Source organism: Littorina saxatilis, linkage group LG3, assembly GCF_037325665.1.
Source record: "Littorina saxatilis isolate snail1 linkage group LG3, US_GU_Lsax_2.0, whole genome shotgun sequence".
Classification (NCBI taxonomy): domain Eukaryota; kingdom Metazoa; phylum Mollusca; class Gastropoda; order Littorinimorpha; family Littorinidae; genus Littorina; species Littorina saxatilis.
The window spans coordinates 1,170,066-1,195,867 of record NC_090247.1 but is presented as its reverse complement, the minus strand read 5'-3'; the positions used below and the strand labels follow the sequence as shown (position 1 = coordinate 1,195,867).

General features: G+C 40.5%; 1 protein-coding gene across 1 annotated transcript in view; it reads right to left on the bottom strand.

Moving 5' to 3' along the window:
- Positions 1–4,778: 4,778 nt before the first annotated feature.
- Positions 4,779–25,802, bottom strand: part of LOC138961360 (diacylglycerol kinase zeta-like) — a gene marked incomplete in the record, with an annotated part of 101,795 nt that continues 80,771 nt past the window's right edge. Inside the window, 8 exon segments of the mRNA XM_070332972.1 lie at positions 4,779–6,008; positions 7,819–7,882; positions 8,841–8,940; positions 10,146–10,182; positions 10,912–11,032; positions 12,466–12,503; positions 14,531–14,652; positions 17,535–17,615. Coding sequence (XP_070189073.1) covers positions 5,956–6,008; positions 7,819–7,882; positions 8,841–8,940; positions 10,146–10,182; positions 10,912–11,032; positions 12,466–12,503; positions 14,531–14,652; positions 17,535–17,615 — 616 coding nt within the window.

The window sequence follows — 25,802 nt, the reverse complement described above, 5'->3', positions numbered from 1 at the left end:
GTTCATTCATATACAAGTTCTTATATGACTGTTAACATTGAGAAGAGAGAGAGAGAGAGAGAGAGAGAGAGAGAGAGAGAGAGAGAGAGAGAGAGAGAGAGAGAAAGAGAGAGAGAGAGAGAGAGAGAGAGAAAGAGAGAGAGAAATTTTCTCTCTACAAAATGGAAAACAAGAAAAAGAAAAGAAAGCTCAAAGTAGATGTTAAACCATTCAAAGAGTGCCTTATTAAAACCCAGAAAACCATGCAGTTTAAACGCTGACTGCTGCTAGCACATCAAGTGCAACACTGAGGTACCCTTACAGAAAAAAGGCATGTAAATAACACAATTACAAACACAGAATGGAATGTGCAGATCTGGATCAGATACCCTTCTTCCCTATGTAAACATCATGTAAACAACCATCACACCATCATCCAGGCTGTTACGCTCACTACAAACAACCATCACACCATCATCCAGGCTGTTACGCTCACTACAAACAACCATCACACCATCATCCAGGCTGTTTCGCTCACTACAAACAACCATCACACCATCATCCAGGCTGTTACGCTCACTACAAACAACCATCACACCATCATCCAGGCTGTTACGCTCACTACAAACAACCTTGACCTTGCACATGAATTAACACCATCTACCAACCCAGCTGCTAATTACTGTCAAGAAACAGAATTTTCTGCAGAATTAATTCTTATGACTAGTAAATCAATTGTAGCTGTGTGGTAATTTTCTACAGAATTATCTCTTATGACAGAAGTGTAGCTTGAATTCTATCCGAAAAATGCAATGTGCAGGCTGTTAATTGTGGAAGCAGCTGAACTGTTCACCTCCAATTCAAACCAATTAAATTCATGATGGTATTTTGCTTCTGAAATCTTCATGGTTAAAAACTAAAATCACAAACAAAAGGGAATTAAGATATAACTGCTTGAAGCAAAACCAGCTTGCCCGCAGTTGATACTGTTTCAAAGAAAGAACTTCTTCTGCGTGCCAAATGTTCATTTTTTTCAGTCTACTTAGTTTATCTATAAGACACGCTGATCATATAGGTTGAAAACTGGATAAAAAGAGTTGCAATGATGCATGAAAATCTTTCACAGAAAACTGATTTATTTTGAAAAACAATAAGGAAAATACATACATGTGTATCACTGTTAGATATTTCAAACATGCAAACAACGTGCCATTTGTGTTAAAGAGATCTACAACATACTGTCATAACCGGATCAACGGACGTATGCACCCACAAATGCTGACACACAGAGAATTGCAAGTGATGGTGCCGTGTCAGGAAAGTAATTGCCACAAAGGTGAAACATATTGCATATATGACATGTGTTTTGGTCCTTTTTGAATTAAAAATAAAATGGTAGTGCTTGATACAAAGCATGTATTAAAAATGGTATCAAACTCGAAAGAAAATCCCCCCAAAATAAAACAAAACCATACAAAGGACAGAAGCATACCGTAGGTTTGTTTTGAAAGCAATGATTTCTGGTACAATATCATTTGAATCTATGCAAGCAGCTATATATAGCTCTCCTGTACCTATAATGTCGCTGGAGACAGTGTGTGTTACTTTGCACACGTTCACATCTTTAGATGATGCGAGCGATTGCATGGATTGAAAAGACAGACATCAAGTCACAAGTACATGGCAGCTGCCTCAGTGCACATCCAAGTCATTTTGCGACAGCGAGAATCCAGTCAATAAAAATGACCACAATTAACGACAGTGAAGACACAACAGTTAATTACTATATATATAGCCTTGGTAATTTTCCACACGTCAACCCCTCCAAATGACATCCAACCAACAGAATTATCTGTGAAATATATCCCTAATTATAACTGAATGAACCCAGTAAGATAACACTAGTGTGCCAAAATGAGCTCTTATTAAGTTACTTTTGAAACCAGTTTAGTAATCAAGGGCGAGTTGGGCTATAGCCAAACAAAAATACATGTTGGTTTAGGGTAACCCGACTGACCCTATTATTTCCCGCCGACCCTAACACTTTTTTTTTCATTTCTCAAAAAAACACCACAGCTCTCCACAATGCACAAGTGTCTTACAGCCACTAATCTATAAATAGCTCAGTGCTCAAGGCAGACAACCTCTCCAGGGCCCCTGTAACAGGGGGGACAACTGCGTCACCCTGCACTGATGGACCATCATTAGTACAGCGTTTTGACTTTCTCGCCATAAACTAGCACAGTTATAAATTCCCTTTGAATAAAAATGGTACTTTGGTAGGATAGAATGGTTTCTAAAACTGTAATTATGACTAATTTTAATGATAAAAGAGAATGTGGGACAGCTAACTTCAACTTCACAATATTGTGCTTGTAGCTGCATGTCTGCTGATGGTTCCTGTCCCAAGACAAGGCATACTGATGTTGTTAGCCTCTGAAGGACAGGTACAATGCGTGTTGGGGACCGTCATTGATATTTTGCTGGCAGGTAGCTAAGCTGCATCATCGTTCAGCTCATAGGATATATGGTTGAAGGTGGAAATTTCACATCATGCTTTTGATAATTATGTCATTAAACATTTTAATGTATATTAAATCATTGTCAAATCATCTCATGTACTTGTGGATAACTATGCTAATGTGGACACATTTCCATGTAACCATTCATTATTTACAAAAAACCAAGAAGCAAAACACTGTTCTCCTGTGGCTGTTTTCAGCCTAAACAATGACAATTAACAATAATGAAAATTACATTATGTATAATCATCAAATTTAAGTCAGCATTTTCTGGTGCCAAACTGTGATGGTACGATTAGTGTGAGTGACAGTGTCAATGTCCCATTGGGGGGCGGTTTCCGTTAAAAACGTGTACATATGCTAATCACAGATTAGTTTATTTCTTAATTCTTTTATGTCACTATCCACAGTATTCCTAACCTTATGCTATGCCCTGTCATTTATCTACAGTGCCTTTTAATCTGAAATGTGTAGTAATTTGTTTCCTCTGATAATAATTAAACCTTCTAATTTAAAATATGGGCTTCACATGCAGATTCATTCCTCCTGCTGCAACAGTTGAATATACATTTGTGAAATCCTTGAAGATCTGGTGTTGTCTTGTTTACACATATGCCGGCAACAACAGCAGCAACATAACACGTCATTCTCACCACTGAAAGCGTGCTAAAAAAAACTTGAAAACAAAATTGAGTAAGAGTAAAAACTCTTGTTTTGAAGCCTTATTTATAGCCTATAGAAACTGAAGCTCAACCTCACGTTGAAACACTATCATGTTAAATTTGCACACATATGCAAATTGTTCAGAGAAGCCGGTGCACATACACCACCAACAAAACAACAACTGGAACAATATGTTTTATCATACACCACCAACAAAACAACAACTGGAACAATATGTTTTATCAAACGTGCAGACAACATTTTGGCGTGCAAAATTCAGTTATCACTTTACTGCTAGGGCAAATATTTGATAGTCATAACAACTTAAACGTTGCCAATAATGACTGTGAAAAACCTGGAATGATTGCAGATTGTCGTCTTGTGTAAAACAGGCACATAGACACATTTCAATACATTGTGCCTTTCACTTTTCTTTAAAGTGCTTGACAGACACAACAATAAAAGAAAAAAAAACCACACCAGAAAACTAAAATGTTAAAATTGAGAAACAGATCAGTCTAGCTTGCAGGGAAAAGAAATAATCTGATTGCCTCAGACACTTCACTTTCCTTGTAGTTGTATGCATTTGAAGCTTAGCTAGGTTTCTCCTGGTGGAAGCCATCACTCTTTACCATCAAGATCTGTCCATGCAGGCAATACATGAGATGAGAGCATTCTTCAACTGAAACACTCACAATCAACATGAGATGAGAGCATTCTTCAACTGAAACACTCACAATCAACATGAGATGAGAGCATTCTTCAACTGAAACACTCACAATCAACATGAGATGAGAGCATTCTTCAACTGAAACACTCACAATCAACATGAGATGAGAGCATTCTTCAACTGAAACACTCACAATCAACATGAGATGAGAGCATTCTTCAACTGAAACACTCACAATCAACATGAGATGAGAGCATTCTTCAACTGAAACACTCACAATCAACATGAGATGAGAGCATTCTTCAACTGAAACACTCACAATCAACATGAGATGAGAGCATTCTTCAACTGAAACACTCACAATCAACATGAGATGAGAGCATATTCTTCAACTGAAACACTCACACTCAACATGAGATGAGAGCATTCTTCAACTGAAACACTCACACTCAACATGAGATGAGAGCATTCTTCAACTGAAACACTCACAATCAACATGAGATGAGAGCATTCTTCAACTGAAACACTCACAATCAACATGAGATGAGAGCATTCTTCAACTGAAACACTCACAATCAACATGAGATGAGAGCATTCTTCAACTGAAACACTCACAATCAACATGAGATGAGAGCATTCTTCAACTGAAACACTCACAATCAACATGAGATGAGAGCATTCTTCAACTGAAACACTCACAATCAACATGAGATGAGAGCATTCTTCAACTGAAACACTCACAATCAACATGAGATGAGAGCATTCTTCAACTGAAACACTCACACTCAACATGAGATGAGAGCATTCTTCAACTGAAACACTCACAATCAACATGAGATGAGAGCATTCTTCAACTGAAACACTCACAATCAACATGAGATGAGAGCATTCTTCAACTGAAACACTCAATCAACATGAGATGAGAGCATTCTTCAACTGAAACACTCACAATCAACATGAGATGAGAGCATTCTTCAACTGAAACACTCAATCAACATGAGATGAGAGCATTCTTCAACTGAAACAATCAACAGCCCGGACGATGTCTTGTGCAGAGTGTAAATGTTTTGCTGAATGAATTTCCTACCAGAGACCTGTGTCAGTCAGCTAAATCAATTCAGTGTGGAGAAGCATCAAGACAGCTGAGTTTCCGTCTGTGCATGTCCAAGAAAAAGGCTGATTTTACTCAATGTAAAAGCCTGGAGATTTTACTCAATGTAAAAGCCTGGAGATTTTACTCAATGTAAAAGCCTGGATAGATCTGTGGGGGTTGACGTGATTGATGTCGGAATCTTTAACCAGCCATATCCAGGAAAAAGGCCTATGCATGTCCACATCACAACTGACCGTTTCTCTACATGTAAGGAAGCCAACATATTACATGTGAGCTTGACAAGTTAAAAATCCTTTCAAATTTGGACATTGTCAGTTCAAGTTTGTAGTGGTTTCCCCACTGTACTGATCACAATGACATAAGTGTTTTAGGAAGTCATTACTCCTTTAATGATAAATACAATGTGAACGTGAAGAGACAGTACTAAACTATACTTTTACACAAAGAAAAATCAAAATGGAATATTATTTTATTGAAACACTTTTACCTTGCATCAAGAAGATTTTGACACAGTACCACGGGCAACAATGGGTATCTCACAGTGGCAATTGCAAGTCATACAACATGTGGAATACTATTTGCTTTAAGTGCTGGAAGTATCAAAATGACGAGGATGAAAAAAAAGCCATACATGTAAGCATGTCATCAACATGAAGGTAACACAGAATACATGTGGAAGGTCAAGGGCACTTGTGTCATACAAAGGTGAAGGACGCTCCAGTCCTCCCATGGAAGGCCAAATGTACAGAGGTTGAACCCGAAAGGTACTGGTTTCACAGGAGGTCAAGGTCATTTCTCTCACACCGAAGGTCGTGGACATTACTGCCGCTGCAGCCGTTTCAAAGAGACTGACCCCATTGTCTCTGGTCTCCAGAAGGCCACAAAATACTGGGTCAGAGGTGGAAGGTCAAGCCGCTGGGTCAGATCCAGAAAGTGAAGGGAATTAATTGTGTCCTCTGGTTGAAATGGCACATTATGCAGGTGGGCAAGGTGACGGAAGTTCAAGGTCATACTGCTGTCTCTTGGTCTTCAGACACAACCAGTTGGAAATGTTCTTGGTCTGCAAGCAGAGAGATTTAAGAAAATAACTAGCGTGCTTGCACGCACCTGCAATGAAGTTTAAACCAGTGATAACAAATATACAAGCATTAAATTTTCAGTAGGCATAGATAGCTTTGTCAATGATATTTCAACAGGTATAATTGATAAGATAAAAAAAATTCTTGAAGGGTTTTGACTCTTTTACTTGAATTAAGAAGATTTTAAACTGTAATTACCACAAATCCAAAAACAGAGATTTTTGTGTGGACTTTGTAATTACCAGCTATATTAAAGCATGATCCTATAGATCCAACATGATTCCTGAAAAACAACTCTTCTTATTCATCTTATTCCGAGTCATGAACTGGGTCCGTTTGGACATTTTAAGTTCAGCGAGGGGACAAAGTAATGAAATGAACAACAAAGAAAAAGAAACAGGTGGTGTAGCAGCAACAAGAAGAAGAAACAGGTGGTGTAGCGGCAACAAGGAGAAGAAACAGGTGGTGTAGCGGCAACAAGAAGAAGAAACAGGTGGTGTAGCAGCAACAAGAAACAGGTGGTGTAGCGGCAACAAGGAGAAGAAACAGGTGGTGTAGCGGCAACAAGAAGAAGAAACAGGTGGTGTAGCGGCAACAAGATAAAGAAACAGGTGGTGTAGCGGCAACAAGAAGAAGAAACAGGTGGTGTAGCGGCAACAAGGAGAAGAAACAGGTGGTGTAGCGGCAACAAGAAAAAGAAACAGGTGGTGTAGCAGCAACAAGAAGAAGAAACAGGTGGTGTAGCGGCAACAAGGAGAAGAAACAGGTGGTGTAGCGGCAACAAGAAGAAACAGGTGGTGTAGCGGCAACAAAAAGAAGAAACAGGTGGTGTAGCGGCAACAAGGAGAAGAAACAGGTGGTGTAGCGGCAACAAGAAGAAACAGGTGATGTAGCAGCAACAAGAAGAAACAGGTGGTGTAGCGGCAACAAAAAGAAGAAACAGGTGGTGTAGTGGCAACAAGGAGAAGAAACAGGTGGTGTAGCGGCAACAAGGAGAAGAAACAGGTGGTGTAGCGGCAACAAGGAGAAGAAACAGGTGGTGTAGCGGCAACAAGAAGAAACAGGTAGTGTAGCGGCAACAAAAAGAAGAAACAGGTAGTGTAGCGGCAACAAGGAGAAGAAACAGGTGGTGTAGCGGCAACAAGAAGAAACAGGTGGTGTAGCGGCAACAAGGAGAAGAAACAGGTGGTGTAGCGGCAAGAAGGAGAAGAAACAGGTGGTGTAGCGGCAACAAGGAGAAGAAACAGGTGATGTAGCGGCAACAAGAAGAAGAAACAGGTGGTGTAGCGGCAACAAGAAGAAACAGGTGGTGTAGCGGCAACAAGAAGAAGAAACAGGTGGTGTAGCGGCAACAAGAAGAAACAGGTGGTGTAGCGGCAACAAGAAGAAGAAACAGGTGGTGTAGCGGCAACAAGAAGAAGAAACAGGTGGTGTAGCGGCAACAAGAAGAAGAAACTGGTGGTGTAGCGGCAACAAGAAGAAACGGGTGGTGTAACGGCAACAAGAAGAAACGGGTGGTGTAGCGGCAACAAGAAGAAGAAACAGGTGGTGTAGCGGCAACAAGAAGAAACGGGTGGTGTAGCGGCAACAAGAAGAAGAAACAGGTGGTGTAGCGGCAACAGGAAAAAGAAACAGGTGGTGTAGCGGCAACAAGAAGAAGAAACTGGTGGTGTAGCGGCAACAAGAAGAAACGGGTGGTGTAGCGGCAACAAGAAGAAGAAACAGGTGGAAGATCCATGGAAAAGAAAGAAGTACAGCATGTGAAACAGCAAAATCCCACAAGAGCCTTACTTTCCAAGTATGCTGCCAGTTCCTTGTCCTCTGCTTTCAACGCTTGCTGTCGGGGTGAGTTGCCCTGCAAGCAGATAGACGGTATATTCAATCAACATTGTCAATGATGATGCAGTAATTGGTACAGATATTTAGTCCCACAAAAATTATAAAAAATTGTCAATACCGACGCAGTATGGAACAGATATTTAGTCCCACAAAAATTATAAAAAATTGTCAATGCTGACGCAGTATCTCAGTTTGGCCCACACAAATTATAACAAATTGTCAATGCTGACGCAGTATGGAACAGATATTTAGTCCCACAAAAATTATATAAAATTGTCAATGCTGACGCAGTATGGAACAGATATTTAGTCCCACAAAAATTAAAAAAAATTGTCAATGTTGACGCAGTATGGAACAGCTAGATTGTTTTTAGTACTTCAAAAATCATAAGCGTGACATTGACATCTGCGTAGCTGCCTGCCTATATCCTGCATTGGCCTCGTCAGCCATGAGCATGCCTGCAGACAACGTGGTCCTTAGAATCTGTTCGTAGATCTTAGTTCGCAAAGCCAAGCGATGATGATGGAGTTATGTATACTGTCAGCTGCTTGTAATATATGATGTATCTCGCGCCACAGGGTGAGCCTGTTTTGTCGGTTACAGGTTTTGGACCCCACATGCACCTATGTACCCCAAGATTACACACAGTTGGAACTATGATGACCGTTTTCTTCATATTTTTCTGTCTCAATTCACCAGTGGCTGACAACTACAGATGCATAATGCATGCTAGTCTACAGAAGAAAACACGCTATCGACAGAAAAAAGAACAACCAGAGATATACGTGAGTAAAAGTAGGGACAAACAGACAGACAGACAGACAAACAGACAAACAAAGAAAGAGAGTGAAACCTATACACCCCCAAACATACGGAATATAACCCAGACGTGCTACAAGTTCTTCTGACTGTACGGCATCTTGAACAGAGTCAGCTATCTACAGTGTCAAAGTTCAGATATATTAATCACTGACCTGGAAGTCAAGGCGTGTGAGGGACGCCCCTGCAGCCACCAACATGTGACAGATGGTTCTCCGCTGATACCACGCTGCTTTGTGCAGGGCCGTCTGTCCTCTGTACACCACAGAACAGTTACTCACATTGCAATGTAATACAGTCGAACCCACGTTTTAATTAAGACCTACAAAAAATCTGAGAAAATCAGGACATAAAAACAAGGGAGTGTTAAAACCGGGGTACGTTTACCAATGTTATCAACAGAAAATCAAGACATATAAAAACAAGGGAGTCTTAAAACCGGGGTACGTTTACCAATGTTATCAACAGAAAATCAAGACATATAAAAACAAGGGAGTGTTAAAACCGGGGTACGTTTACCAATGTTATCAACAGAAAATCAAGACATATAAAAACAAGGGAGTCTTAAAACCGGGGTACGTTTATAATGTTATCAACAGAAAATCAGGACATAAAAACAAGGGAGTGTTAAAACCGGGGTACGTTTACCAATGTTATCAACAGAAAATCAAGACATATAAAAACAAGGGAGTCTTAAAACCGGGGTACGTTTACCAATGTTATCAACAGAAAATCTGAAAAATCAAGGTCTTAAAAGGGGGGTTCCACTGTAACAATAATCATGTCCACTGTAATAATAATCATGTCCACATATTAATCTCCCCTTTCCCACCATGCAGAGCTTGAACACAACAATTTGCCCAAAAGAAGTGATCTAGTCTGTACATAAAAACAGGAACTAGCGGAGATTTTTGTTCATGTAAAACTATATAAATATATTAGAAATCATATCATGCCAAGACTCACTGTGTAGAACTGTAACTGCATGCAGTTCAAAATTATAATATCAAGGACAGTTAATTCTTTCTGATGTTAGTTTCTATGAATGGTTGTCTAAACTCTGATGGTAATTAACAACAAACAATAAAACTAATATGATAAAACCTTTGAAGTTTATTGTTATTTGATTGTAATACATTGACTTTTATTTAATAAACTGACAATGACAGATTTATATAGGCCTGTGCTGTTCCAATCAAAAAGACAATTGAATGAACCTTACATGTGTCTGTCCGTGACTTCAAATTCAGATGAGAACAAACAATTGAGGAACTTGCATTCAAATGATTAGCAAAAAGAATACCTGCATTAACATATTTAAACCATTTTCCTCTTTCTGAATATTGTTGCGGCTCAGGCTTGCTTACACCCTCCTCTATATAAACCCTCCTCTCCCTTTTGTGGGGGGGGGATGGGGGTGTTAAAAGTGGTTTAATTGTGATGACAACAAAATGACTCACTTCTCATGTTCCACCATGTCCAGAATCACTGGGGGTGCTGTCAGAAGAACAAGTTCAACTTAAGTATGAGAAAAAGGTTAAGGAGCAAATTCAATATTGACTCTAATTAATTCATTGCTTCCCAATGGCTTTTGTTAACAACAAATACAATCAAAACCTATAGGACTGACCAGCTGACCATTTTGTTTGTGGACTAATTCCACATAAAACCTATAGCTGAGGTCTCCTCTTCCACCTTGAGGGTCCTGGGCCCCAACTTTCATGTATGAGGGTCCTGGGCCCCAACTTTCATGTATGAGGCGTCCTTGGACCCCGTAAGTGGAACTTCAGAAGGTCCAAAAACAAAGCGGTTTAATTATAATCTTGCTTCCAGAAGGCTCATTCCCTGCTGACATATGATCGATCTTTTGGAAGTTTTCTGAGCCCTTCACACAAAATATGGCTCTATCGGTTCGATTAACTCTGTAAATCAACATCGATACACATCTTGCACAACATGTTCTAAAAACAGTCGGGATGATAGTGGACACACACGTGCGGCCCAGGAACCGGCCGCTCTTTTTAGGGTTAGTGCGCTGCCGGACCCCCTCCATCAATTTCTAATACCTTTTCATTTTTGATTTTTTTCTTCTTTTAGTGCATACAGAAAGCAGGGACTCACCGTTTTGGGAGCCCTAAAGCTGGTCAAATACCAGAATTTTCAGCTGAATGTAAATAGACAGTAAATGAAATGACAAAAGTTGCCACAAAGAATGGTGACACTGACCGGTGTCGATGAGGAACTTGACGATGTTCTTGTGGCCAAACCTGGCGGCGTGATGGAGAGCGGTCATCCCATACTGGTCAGTCACCAACAGGTCAGCTCCCTTGTGGTGCGTCTCACACAGCTGGTCACACAAAGAAAGGTCAGTAAGACAACCTCTCACACAGCTGGTCACACAAAGAAAGGTCAGTAAGACAACCTCTCACACAGCTGGTCACACAAAGAAAGGTCAGTAAGACAACCTCTCACACAGCTGGTCACACAAAGAAAGGTCAGTAAGACAACCTCTCACACAGCTGGTCACAGAAAGAAAGGTCAGTAAGACAACCTCTCACACAGCTGGTCACACAGAAAGAAAGGTCAGTAAGACAACCTCTCACACAGCTGGTCACAGAAAGAAAGGTCAGTAAGACAACCTCTCACACAGCTGGTCACACAGAAAGAAAGGTCAGTAAGACAACCTCTCACACAGCTGGTCACACAAAGAAAGGTCAGTAAGACAACCTCTCACACAGCTGGTCACACAGAAAGAAAGGTCAGTAAGACAACCTCTCACACAGCTGGTCACACAGAAAGAAAGGTCAGTAAGACAACCTCTCACACAGCTGGTCACACAGAAAGAAAGGTCAGTAAGACAACCTCTCACACAGCTGGTCACACAGAAAGAAAGGTCAGTAAGACAACCTCTCACACAGCTGGTCACACAAAGAAAGGTCAGTAAGACAACCTCTCACACAGCTGGTCACACAGAAAGAAAGGTCAGTAAGACAACCTCTCACACAGCTGGTCACACAGAAAGAAAGGTCAGTAAGACAACCTCACAATCCACTGATAGATAAGGAATTTTCATATAGCCCCTTGAAGTTTCCCACACAGAAAGAAAGGTCAGTAAGACAACCTCACAATCCACTGATAGATAAGGAATTTTCATATAGCCCCTTGAAGTTTCCCACACAGAAAGAATAGAAAGGTCAGTAAGACAACCTCACAATCCACTGATAGATTAGGTATTTTCATATAGCCCCTTGAAGTTTCCCACACAGAAAGAAAGGTCAGTAAGACAACCTCACAATCCACTGATAGATTAGGTATTTTCATATAGCCCCTTGAAGTTTCCCACACAGAAACAAAAAGTAGTCCGACAACCTCAAAATCCACCGATAGATTGGGTATTTTCATTATATATATAGTCCTGTGAAGTTTCCCTCATGGAAATTGCACGGGAAAACAAGGTGCCATACAGTGTGGCACTGCTAGCTGTTTTATCTCTCTCTAATTCTTGTGCGTGTGTGTGTTGGCATTATCCCAGCCCTTCGCTGTACATGAGCTTGGGATCTTTATCATGTGCAGGGTGATGCTCAGACACCAAGGAGAGTCTGTCAAATTAGTTAACTCTGGGAAATACAACCAAAATACAATACGAAATGAACTTAAAAGAAGTTAGACCCCATAAGATTCCTATATGACAGAATCATCTGATGATTATATCAACCATTTGCTGATTGATCAAATTGGACAACACAATGTGAACAAATTGATGATCAGAAAACAAATTACCCTTTGTATATCTCCACGTTTGGAAGCATCAAGCAGTGCTGGAACAAAATAGAAAACATGAACTAGTCTGCCACAAGTAAGCAATACATCAGTTACAGTTAAAACACGTACAGTGAGCATGCTAGCTATGTTTATATGAGAAAAAACTTTTTTAGGAGGGGGAAAGGTGAAGTCAAGGACTGCCTAAAACTTAAAAACAAAAACAAAACAACACCCTGCAATACTGAATGAATCCAGCACCATGTAAGTCATGGGAAATGCATCATAAGGACTTTGTGTGGCATCAAGCTGTATGAAAGAAACAGCAAGTACTATCCACACTGAATCAGTAGATAGAAATGTTGACTCATTCCAAGTGTCCAGTCTGAATAAAAAGAATGTTATATTTCAACAGCATCTCATATATTTTACCAACCCCAAAGGGAAAAAAAAGATCAATGTTCTCAATTTTCTTGGCTACCTGCACTGAGATTTTTGGCATAATTGTGACCCTCCATCATGGAATGAGTCGCATGTCACCTTTGCATGATTTTCATATTTTTACATTTTTCTAAAGAGTTTTTTATGCTCTATCCAATGGTGAAAACCGTTTTAGAAGAGAGCGAAAACTTTTCGAGTTACAAGCCTGTGACTAAGGTGACCCTCACACTAGTTACCAGACATCCCCCAGACTTATATTAAGCCCAGCGCAGAACCGCGCGAGGTGACATGCGACTCATTCCGTGGTGGAGGGTCACAATGGGCATAAGATATAGAGGTGACATGCGACTCATTCCGTGGTGGAGGGTCACAATGGGCGGAAGATATAGTGGTACCTGCAATGTGAGGCCTCTCTAATGAGTGGACACCTCCCGTGAAAGGACACCTTCAGGTGTCTTTTTGTCTAGCATATAGACCTAAATATACACCTGCCTGGGTGGGACTGAAATATACACCTGCCTGGGTGGGACCTAAATATACACCTGCCTGGGTGGGACTGAAAAATGTCATGAATCCCCCCAGACGCTGAAGGATTTGTATAATTAACCAAAAAAACGTCCCCAGACATTACGAATCCGGATTTGCGGAATATACCGTGAGAATCCCACCCATGTACCTGTCATGAGAATCCCACCCATGTACCTGTCATGAGAATCCCACCCATGTACCTGTCATGAGAATCCCACCCATGTACCTGTCATGAGAATCCCACCCATGTACCTGTCATGAGAATCCCACCCATGTACCTGTCATGAGAATCCCACCCATGTACCTGTCATGAGAATCCCACCCATGTACCTGTCATGAGAATCCCACCCATGTACCTGTCATGAGAATCCCACCCATGTACCTGTCATGAGAATCCCACCCATGTACCTGTCATGAGAAGCCACCTGCAATGTAGGGACACTTTGAACTGGTCCCAAGGCTGACCTTTCATGGCAAGTACCACTGTACCACTGTACTATAGTACACCTGTCATGACAGGCCACCTGCAATGTAGGGACACTTTGAACTGGTCCCAAGGCTGACCTTTCATGGCAAGTACCACTGTACCACTGTACCAAATACCAAACATAATATAAAACCCAGCGATTGTAGAGGCGCATGTGTTTTATCGTACTAACACTGCGATTTCTGTCATGTTATAAAATTGCATGAGGCAGTGATGTGTGTGTGTGTGCGTGTGTGTGCGCGTGCATGCGTGTGTGTGTGTGTGTGTGTGTGTGTGTGTGTGTGTGTGTGTGTGTGTGTGTGTGTGTGTGTGTGTGTGTGTGAATGTGTGTGTGTGTGTGACTTGAGGCGAGGAAGCTTTGCATATATACTGCAAGTTTTAGTGAATGTATTTTTAAACTTATGCTGTCCAGTGTTGTTTTTAAATTAATGTTGTTGATCAGTTTGTATAAATGATGCGGGTGTTGGTGTATATGGCTGGATTGAAATGTTTCTAAACCGCAATGTCATCACAAATTCCCAACCTTGGGCAATTAAAGATTTTGTATTCTCTATTTATGTCCCAAATAGTCACGAGAACTGGGGACACAAATATGAAATGAGCCAGTCCGTCAGGCTCCATGTATCCTACCTTTCTCCAAAGGTGAGGTGATGCGAGGTATGGAGTTTGCATCTGCAGTTGCGCGTGACACGGCAGCAAAGCTGTACTGTTTGTCGTGTCCCACGGTGGAGTTGGGAGTGCCAGGCTCAGAGCTGAAACAACTGCACTGGTTACTGTGGGTGAAAAATCAGTTAACTTGTTCGCTTAAACCGTACATGTAAATACATGTATAGCCAGAAGACAACATTTGAAACTGGTTGTTCTAATACTGGTGCAGAAAAACTTTAAAAAAAATCCACCTGAACTACATGTAATACTGCAGAGAAGTTCATTATTAGCTTCAAATAAAGCAATATAATACAGTCTACATGTGCAGAATACGGTTAATACATTTCTTTCAAATTACATCTCAGCTTCTATATCTATATACGGCTTGTGTGTGTCTGTCTGTCTATTTTTTTGTCTGTTCGCTATGCACGGCCAAAGTTCTCGATGGATCTGCTTCAAATTTGGTGGGCATATTCAGGTAGACCCCGGACACAATCTGGTTGATGAAAATTTTCAACACGTGCTCTCAGCACGCAGCGCTGAACCGATTTTGGTTTTTATGGTTTTTCTGTACATCCATTCCCAGTAACTCTTCCTTATCTTCTCCAGTGTTTTGTGCGTTTATCTCCCTTCCTTCGTGTGGCGTCAATCGCGTACGGTGCGCCACTCACCCCCGGGCGAAGCCGGCGTACGGTGTGCCACTCACCCGGCAAAGCCGGGTATTCGGCTCTACTTCTTCCCGGCAAAGCCGGTACCCGGCGAAGCGGGTAATCATCTAGTGTTAAATATATTAGTTAACAGCAATGTGAAAGTGTAAAAAATCAAAGGGATGCTACAAAATTAAAACCAGTGAGTGAAAGTGTACAATGTGTTATGTATGGGGTACACATAAAATGAGTATCAGCGTACAAATAATTGACTATTCATCAATTCATGCAGAATCAGTTTAATGGTAATACGTTTCTTTCGTGTACCTCATGCGCCTCCCAGGGTACAGTTAAACCCCCCTTTTATGGTAAGGTCAAGGTTATGTCATACGCTCCGGTGGGGTAATCAACCCTCATGAAAAAACTCCCCGCTTTTAATAACTTGCCTTTTCAAGATTGTCTGTTCATAATACATGTAATGTATCTGTAACTTTATCTCCGTTTTAAGACTCCATCCTCCTTTTTAAGGCCTGCAGATTTTCTGACATGTTTTTAAGCCTTAAAGACGGTTTCCCCGTAATGGTTTCTTACAACAGGATTATAGAGGGTTTCCCCGTAATGGTTTCTTACAACAGGATTAAAGAGGGTTTCCCCGTAATGGTTTCTTACAACAGGATTAAAGAGGGTTTCCCCGTAATGGTTTCTTACAACAGGATTAAAGAGGGTTTCCCCGTAATGGTTTCTTACAACAGGATTATAGAGGGTTTCCCGGTAATGGTTTCTTACAACAGGATTATCAATTGAGAAGCATGAAACATGATCTTAATCAAACTGCATCCACAAAACTAATACACTCACAAATTCGTTATTCCAACACAAACCATTATAAATTCTGTTTTAAAATTGAAATGTGATGGTTCTTCCACTTCAGTCTGCATGTCTAAAATGTGTTCCAAAGAAATGACCAAGAAAAAATTGTTGGCAGCTATATTTACACTAGTGCAAATTCAACACCAATCATGCTGAAGAAGTATATTTCAACAGGTTTTTCCACAGTCAATTTGGGAACCCTGCAAAAATGTTCAAAGCAATCAGAAAAGTGCTAGTTACTCAGGTTCCTATGCTACTGCTGAAGAAGTTATTCATGTTATACAAATCATAAATGGGGTTTTGAATTGAATATCTCCCCCACTACCCCAACAAATAATTATGTTCTTCTTATCCTAATAGTCAAATGTATTAGAAAAAAAGCTATTAAACAAAATTAATCAGAAAATGTCAGGTTTAAAAACTGTGACATTCAATTCAGCTTATCATGAAGAAAACTTTGTTAGCAGAATTAACAGCTTTAATCAGGACTTGCAGGCGTCACATTAGGCACGTCCAATCACATACATCTAAAAATCAACATTACAATACACACAAACAAGGACAGAGGATATATAATGGACAGAGGATATATAATTGCCAGAAAATCAACAACTGAAAGACAAACTTTCCTCCTGTTAGGCCAAGTGTTATTTTCTTAAAACTCAGTTGTTACACACACGACAACAAATTTGGGGAAAAAATGTGAAGCAAACCTGTACAAGGCATTATTGCAAACTAAAAAATGTAAGAAGCAAAAAATGTTAGATTGTAAACAGGAAATTAAATGAAAAAAACCAGAACAAAAAGTAAAACAGGCGGCAAAAAGACACAAGAAATCAAACAGCCGGAAGGGAACTATACAGTAACAAAAGTAATTATCATATATTATTCTATCAATTGCTATTCACAACCGATTAGTTATAAAACCACACACAAAAATGCACAAAACCAACATAAACACCAAGCGCCATTAATAATCTACCAAAAACTCTGTCTAGGAAAGTTGAACACGACCACATGAACCATGCTGAGTTGCAACAGATTCTAATTATTACAAAAAGTTGTCAAATAGGAGCAATTATATTGAAGAAAGCAAAATGCACTCATGCATTTTAAGAGGCAATTGAAATAAGATAGCTAGGGTGAGGATGGGACTTCGGGTAGAAGAAACTGTCTGCAGGTACCTGAAGTCTCAAACTGACTCGACATGCATGAATTAACACAAGACTCCAAAGTCTGTTCATGCTGGCTTGTCATATATAAAGACATCATTTTAGTACATTTTAAAACATATTCTTTTAACACTGTCCCTTGGGAATTCAGAGGTAATTAATTCAAGTAAGTCGTACATACAATTAAGCCAAACAGAGATGACAGCGACATACCCCACTCCAAAGAAAAAGAGAAGGGGTGACACAGCCAAGAGGGCAAGAGAGGGTTCAAAAACCAAAGTGTATAAGCATGAACACCTGTTGTTGGGGCCGGGCGGTGGTGGTACCAGCAAATTCTCCATACTCTCTGGCCGCGTGATTGTTGGAAACTCTGGGCACCTGCAATACGGACCAGTAACTTTCCCATAGCAAGCTGTGCAATTCTGTTGAAGCCCACTTCACAAACTATACTCTAAACTAAAACTTTTGTTAAGATGAACACACATACACTGAACGTGGTTCAGACGAATTCGTTTTATTTGAAAGTTTGGTGGAGAAGATTTTACTTCTTTTTCTTGCAATTTGGTTGTCGGTTGGATAAATATTGAATTTCGAAGGTCTTAAATTAAAACATGCACTGCCGCTGATTTCGTTCATTACTCAAAACCTGTTTCAAGTGGCTTTAAGATTTCTAAAAATAATATAATTTCATATAAATGTGGGTAGCTAACCCTAATGTAACCCAAAGATAGGCATAGGGCAACAACAGACTATGAATACAGAATACTTCAACTGATTTTTTGTGCACATTTAGAACATTTTAAATGTACAAATACATTCACCTAAAGTACAAACAATCAGAAAAACCACTGTTGTGTTAAACACCAGCAGACTGCAAATACCCCACTGTTTTGTTAAACACCAGCAGACTGCAAATACCCCACTGTTGTGTTAAACACCAGCAGACTGCAAATACCCTTTTTTTTTAGGTGGAAACTGCTGTGCATTAACTACACACATAAACCCACTGTTGTGTTAAACACCAGCAGACTGCAAATACCCTTTTTTTTTAGGTGGAAACTGCTGTGCATTAACTACACACATAATCCCATTAATACAAATACAACATGAAATGTTAATACATATGTAAAAGAATAACACTGGACTGCATTAGGGAACACTCAGGATTGCTAAACAAAAACAGCGTGTGTATACAGCGTGTGTATACAGCGTGTGTATACAGCGTGTGTATACAGCGTGTGTATACAGTGGTGCTATAATTACAAAATTGAATGAGATATATAAGGTCGATCCAATGAGCACATGTTCTCAAAATTATTTTCTTTAATTAACCTACGTGCTAGCCAATTTGGCAACAAAAAATGTAAAGTAGAAATATGACACCAAAGAATTCCAAATAGCCATCATGAATAAGAATGATGACTGTGACGGACCCAGTGGAAAGACAATGCAAGCAAGCACCCATATCAATTCCTTTTTCAATAAGCACATCAATGTTTGAAACAGGATAAAGTTTAACATTTGGGACAACAAAATGTTCCCCCGCCCCTGGTGCCAAAGCCTAACCTAAATCTATCCACGTGCCCTGAGTGCTGCCTTACATACATCTATCCACGTGCCCCGAGTGCTGCCTGACATACATCTATCCACGTGCCCTGAGTGCCCTGAGTGCTGCCTGACATACATTGGAACCTGGCTTATAAGACCTCCTGTAGTAAGACTCCCCCTGAAAAGCTAAATTAATCAATTCCCCCTTAAAAGTTAAATTAATCAATTCCCCCTTAAAAGTTAAATGAATCCATTCCCCCATTCACGAGCATTAATGCTTTTTCAGATTTTCTGTTATCACCCAATTTAGATGAAGTTTAGATTTTTCAGATTGTTCTGTTTACAACACCTGTAATGTACATTTACATCCAATTTAACAATCCCTCTTTCAATTAAGATCTGATATTTCCCCCCAGAGTTGTTGAGGTCTTAAAAGGTACTGTAGGTGCTTTACCACAACATTTTCAAAATCAATCATTGAATTAGTAACACCATGTATGCAACCTGTTCAACAGTAATATGTTCATAAAAATTATAATAATAAAGTGCCAATGAACAATAAGTTTTAGTATAACCACAAATCAACAGTAATAATTAAGTTGCTCAAAAAGCGATTACGGGTACCAGCTATCTTCCTGTTTAAGCTATCATTGGTTCACCACCGTAGGTCTAAGCGATGACGGGTACCAGCTATCTTCCTGTTTAAGCTATCATTCGTTCACCACCGTAGGTCTAAGCGATGACGGGTACCAGCTATCTTCCTGTTTAAGCTATCATTCGTTCACCACCGTAGGTCTAAGCGATGACGGGTACCAGCTATATTCCTGTTGAAGCTATCATTCGTTCACCACCGTAGGTCTAAGCGATGACGGGTACCAGCTATCTTCCTGTTTAAGCTATCATTCGTTCACCACCGTAGGTCTAAGCGATGACGGGTACCAGCTATCTTCCTGTTCAAGCTATCATTCGTTCACCACCGTAGGTCTAAGCGATGACGGGTACCAGCTATCTTCCTGTTCAAGCTATCATTCGTTCACCACCGTAGGTCTAAGCGATGACGGGTACCAGCTATCTTCCTGTTCAAGCTATCATTCGTTCACCACCGTAGGTCTAAGCGATGACGGGTACCAGCTATCTTCCTGTTCAAGCTATCATTCGTTCACCACCGTAGGTCTAAGCGATTACGGGTACCAGCTATCTTCCTGTTCAAGCTATCATTCGTTCACCACCGTAGGTCTAAGCGATGACGGGTACCAGCTATCTTCCTGTTCAAGCTATCATTCGTTCACCACCGTAGGTCTAAGCGATGACGGGTACCAGCTATCTTCCTGTTCAAGCTATCATTCGTTCACCACCGTAGGTCTAAGCGATTACGGGTACCAGCTATCTTCCTGTTCAAGCTATCATTCGTTCACCACCGTAGGTCTAAGCGATGACGGGTACCAGCTATCTTCCTGTTCAAGCTATCATTCGTTCACCACCGTAGGTCTAAGCGATTACGGGTACCAGCTATCTTCCTGTTCAAGCTATCATTCGTTCACCACCGTAGGTCTAAGAGACAGTGACAAAAGTTCAGGTGTCATGTCTACTGTCCCGAATGACACACGATTGCTGACATTTCACCATTGCCAAAAGAATAAACATATAAGAAATAGGTAGAACATGAATGTGAAAACTGACTTTGATTGTTGATCAGTATGTTCTATACCACTAACAAATAATCTACTTACGCATAGCTGTTTGGCAAATGTATGTTGCATGGGACACACTGATATGAAAGTGGAAGATGTTTTCCCTCTAGAGAAACTACATATCAAGTTACAATTTTTGTGCTCTTCCATTCCAGTTGGCAATCAATTGTTAACGCATGTTATTAGAAAAAATAGAACGAAAACAGATTAGATAGAATGAAAAATGTACTGGTGATGTCATTTGGGACATACTGACATGAAAACGTCACCTTTTGTCATTGTCTCTCAAGCGATTACGGGTACCAGCTATCTTGCTGTTCAAGCTATCATTCGTTCACCACCGTAGGTCTAAGCGATGACGGGTACCAGCTATCTTCCTGTTCAAGCTATCATTCGTTCACCACCGTAGGTCTAAGCGATGACGGGTACCAGCTATCTTCCTGTTCAAGCTATCATTCGTTCACCACCGTAGGTCTAAGCGATTACGGGTACCAGCTATCTTCCTGTTCAAGCTATCATTCGTTCACCACCGTAGGTCTAAGCGATGACGGGTACCAGCTATCTTCCTGTTCAAGCTATCATTCGTTCACCACCGTAGGTCTAAGCGATGACGGGTACCAGCTATCTTCCTGTTTAAGCTATCATTCGTTCACCACCGTAGGTCTAAGCGATGACGGGTACCAGCTATCTTCCTGTTTAAGCTATCATTCGTTCACCACCGTAGGTCTAAGCGATGACGGGTACCAGCTATCTTCCTGTTTAAGCTATCATTCGTTCACCACCGTAGGTCTAAGCGATTACGGGTACCAGCTATCTTCCTGTTTAAGCTATCATTGGTTCACCACCGTAGGTCTAAGCGATGACGGGTACCAGCTATCTTCCTGTTTAAGCTATCATTCGTTCACCACCGTAGGTCTAAGCGATTACGGGTACCAGCTATCTTCCTGTTTAAGCTATCATTGGTTCACCACCGTAGGTCTAAGCGATGACGGGTACCAGCTATCTTCCTGTTTAAGCTATCATTCGTTCACCACCGTAGGTCTGTCCAGGTTTGTTCATATGACTCTAGCATCCTTTTACACGGCAACATACAAGGTTGCTGAATTAAGTTTGCATACTTACAAAACTGGTTAATAAACAAATTCCTACTGCACACAAAGCGGCCAGACTGTTGACTGTTGGTATCTGGTCCAAGTGGAAGGATGGATGCTCTAATACCTGTCATACAACTGACGTCACTAATACCTGTCATACAACTGACGTCACTTCTAACTGACATACAACTGACGTCACTACTGACATACAACTGACGTCACTTATAACTGACGTCACTAATAACTGACATACAACTGACGTCACTTATAACCGTCATACAACTGACGCCACTAATAACTGTCATACAACTGACGTCACTAGTATCTGTCATACAACTGACGTCACTAATACCTGTCATACAACTGACGTCACTAATACCTATCATACAACTGACGTCACTATTACCTGGCATACAACTGACGTCACTAATAACTGTCATAGACCGGCACGGTTGGCCTAGTGGTAAGGCGTCCGCCCCGTGATCGGGAGGTCGTGGGTTCGAACCCCGGCCGGGTCATACCTAAGACTTTAAAATTGGCAATCTAGTGGCTGCTCCGCCTGGTGTCTGGCAATATGGGGTGAGTGCTAGGACTGGTTGGTCCGGTGTCAGAATAATGTGACTGGGTGAGACATGAAGCCTGTGCTGCGACTTCTGTCTTGTGTGTGACGCACGTAAAATGTCAAAGCAGCACCGCCCTGATATGGCCCTTCGTGGTCGGCTGGGCGTTAAGCAAACAAAAAAAACAAAAAAAATAACTGTCATACAACTGACGTCACTAATAACTGTCATACAACTGACGTCACTACTACCTGTCATACAAATACGACTGACGTCACTAATACTTGTCATACAACTGATGCCACTATTACCTGTCATACAACTGATGTCACTAATAACTGTCATACAACTGACGTCACTAATATCTCACTAATACCTGTCATACAACTGACGTCACTAATAACTGTCATACAACTGACGTCACTAATAACTGTCATACAACTGACGTCACTAATACCTGTCATACAACTGACGGCACTAATATCTCACTAATACCTGTCATACAACTGACGTCACTAATAACTGTCATACAACTGACTTCACTAATAACTGTCATACAACTGACACCTGTCATACAACTGACGTCACTAATAACTGTCATACAACTGACATCACTAATACCTGTCATACAACTGACGTCACTAATAACTGTCATACAACTGACGTCACTAATAACTGTCATACAACTGACGTCACTAATATCTCACTAATACCTGTCATACAACTGACGTCACTAATAACTGTCATACAACTGACGTCACTAATAACTGTCATACAACTGACATCACTAATACCTGTCATACAACTGACGTCACTAATATCTCACTAATACCTGTCATACAACTGACGTCACTAATAACTGTCATAAAACTGACTTCACTAATACCTGTCATACAACTGATGTCACTAATACTTGTCATAAAACTGACGTCACTAATATCTGTCATACAACTGACGTCACTAATACCTGTCATACAACTGACGTCACTAATATCTGTCATACAACTGACGTCACTAATACCGGTCATACAACTGACGTCACTAATACCTGTCATACAACTGACGTCACTAATAACTGTCATACAACTGACGTCACTAATAACTGTTATACAACTGACGTCACTAATAACTGTCATACAACTGACGTCACTAATACCTGTCACACAACTGACGTCACTAATAACTGTCATACAACTGACGTCACTAATAACTGTCATACAACTGATGTCACCAATACCTGTCATACAACTGATGTCACTAATAACTGTCATACAACTGACGTCACTTATAATACCTGTCATACAACTGACGTCACTAATACCTGTCATACAACTGACGTCACTAATACCTGTCATACAACTGACGTCACTTCTAACTGACATACAACTGACGTCACTAATACCTGTCATACAACTGACGTCACTAATACCTGTCATACAACTGACGTCACTAATACCTGTCATACAACTGACGTCACTAATACCTGTCATACAACTGACATCACTAATAACTGTCATACAACTGACGTCACTAATACCTGTCATACAACTGACGTCACTAATACCTGTCATACAACTGACGTCACTAATACCTGTCATACAACTGATGTCACTAATACCTGTCATACAACTGATGTCACTAATACCTGTCATACAACTGATGTCACTAATAACTGTCATACAACTGATGTCACTAATACCTGTCATACAACTGATGTCACTAATACCTGTCATACAACTGACGTCACTAATAACTGTTATACAACTGATGTCACTAATACCTGTCATACAACTGATGTCACTAATACCTGTCATACAACTGACGTCACTAATACCTGTCATACAACTGACGTCACTAATAACTGTCATACAACTGACGTCACTAATAACTGTCATACAACTGACGTCACTTCTAACTGACATAAACTGACGCCACTTCTAACTGACATAAACTGACGTCACTTATAACTGACGTCACTAATAACTGTCATACAACTGACATCACTAATACCTGTCATACAACTGACGTCACTAATACCTGTCATACAACTGACGTCACTAATACCTGTCATACAACTGACGTCACTAATACCTGTCATACAACTGACGTCACTAATACCTGTCATACAACTGACGTCACTAATACCTGTCATACAACTGACGTCACTAATACCTGTCATACAACTGACGTCACTAATAACTGTCATACAACTGACGTCACTAATACCTGTCATACAACTGACGTCACTAATACCTGTCATACAACTGACGTCACTAATAACTGTCATACAACTGACGTCACTAATAACTGTCATACAACTGACGTCACTAGTATCTGTCATACAACTGACGTCACTAATACCTGTCATACAACTGACGTCACTAATATCTGTCATACAACCGACGTCACTAATACCTGTCATACAACTGACGTCACTAGTATCTGTCATACAACTGACGTCACTAATACCTGTCATACAACTGACGTCACTAATACCTGTCATACAACTGACGTCACTAATACCTGTCATACAACTGACGTCACTAATATCTGTCATACAACTGACGTCACTAATACCTGTCATACAACTGACGTCACTAATAACTGACATACAACTGACGTCACTAATACCTGTCATACAACTGACGTCACTAATACCTGTCATACAACTGACATCACTAATACCTGTCATACAACTGACGTCACTAATACCTGTCATACAACTGACGTCACTAATACCTGTCATACAACTGACGTCACTAATACCTGTCATACAACTGACGTCACTAATACCTGTCATACAACTGACGTCACTAATACCTGTCATACAACTGACGTCACTAATACCTGTCATACAACTGACGTCACTAATACCTGTCATACAACTGACGTCACTAATACCTGTCATACAACTGACGTCACTAATACATGTCATACAACTGACGTCACTAATACCTGTCATACAACTGACGTCACTAATACCTGTCATACAACTGACGTCACTAATACCTGTCATACAACTGACGTCACTAATACCTGTCATACAACTGACGTCACTAATACCTGTCATACAACTGACGTCACTAATACCTGTCATACAACTGACGTCACTAATACCTGTCACACAACTGACGTCACTAATACCTGTCATACAACTGACGTCACTAATACCTGTCATACAACTGATGTCACTAATACATGTCATACAACTGACGTCACTAATACCTGTCATACAACTGACGTCACTAATACATGTCATACAACTGACGTCACTAATACCTGTCATACAACTGACGTCACTAATACCTGTCATACAACTGACGTCACTAATACCTGTCATACAACTGACGTCACTAATACCTGTCATACAACTGACGTCACTAATACCTGTCATACAACTGACGTCACTAATACCTGTCATACAACTGACGTCACTAATACCTGTCATACAACTGACGTCACTAATACCTGTCATACAACTGACGTCACTAATACCTGTCATACAACTGACGTCACTAATACCTGTCATACAACTGACGTCACTAATACCTGTCATACAACTGACGTCACTAATACCTGTCATACAACTGACATCACTAATACCTGTCATACAACTGACGTCACTAATACCTGTCATACAACTGACGTCACTAATACCTGTCCCCGTGTAAA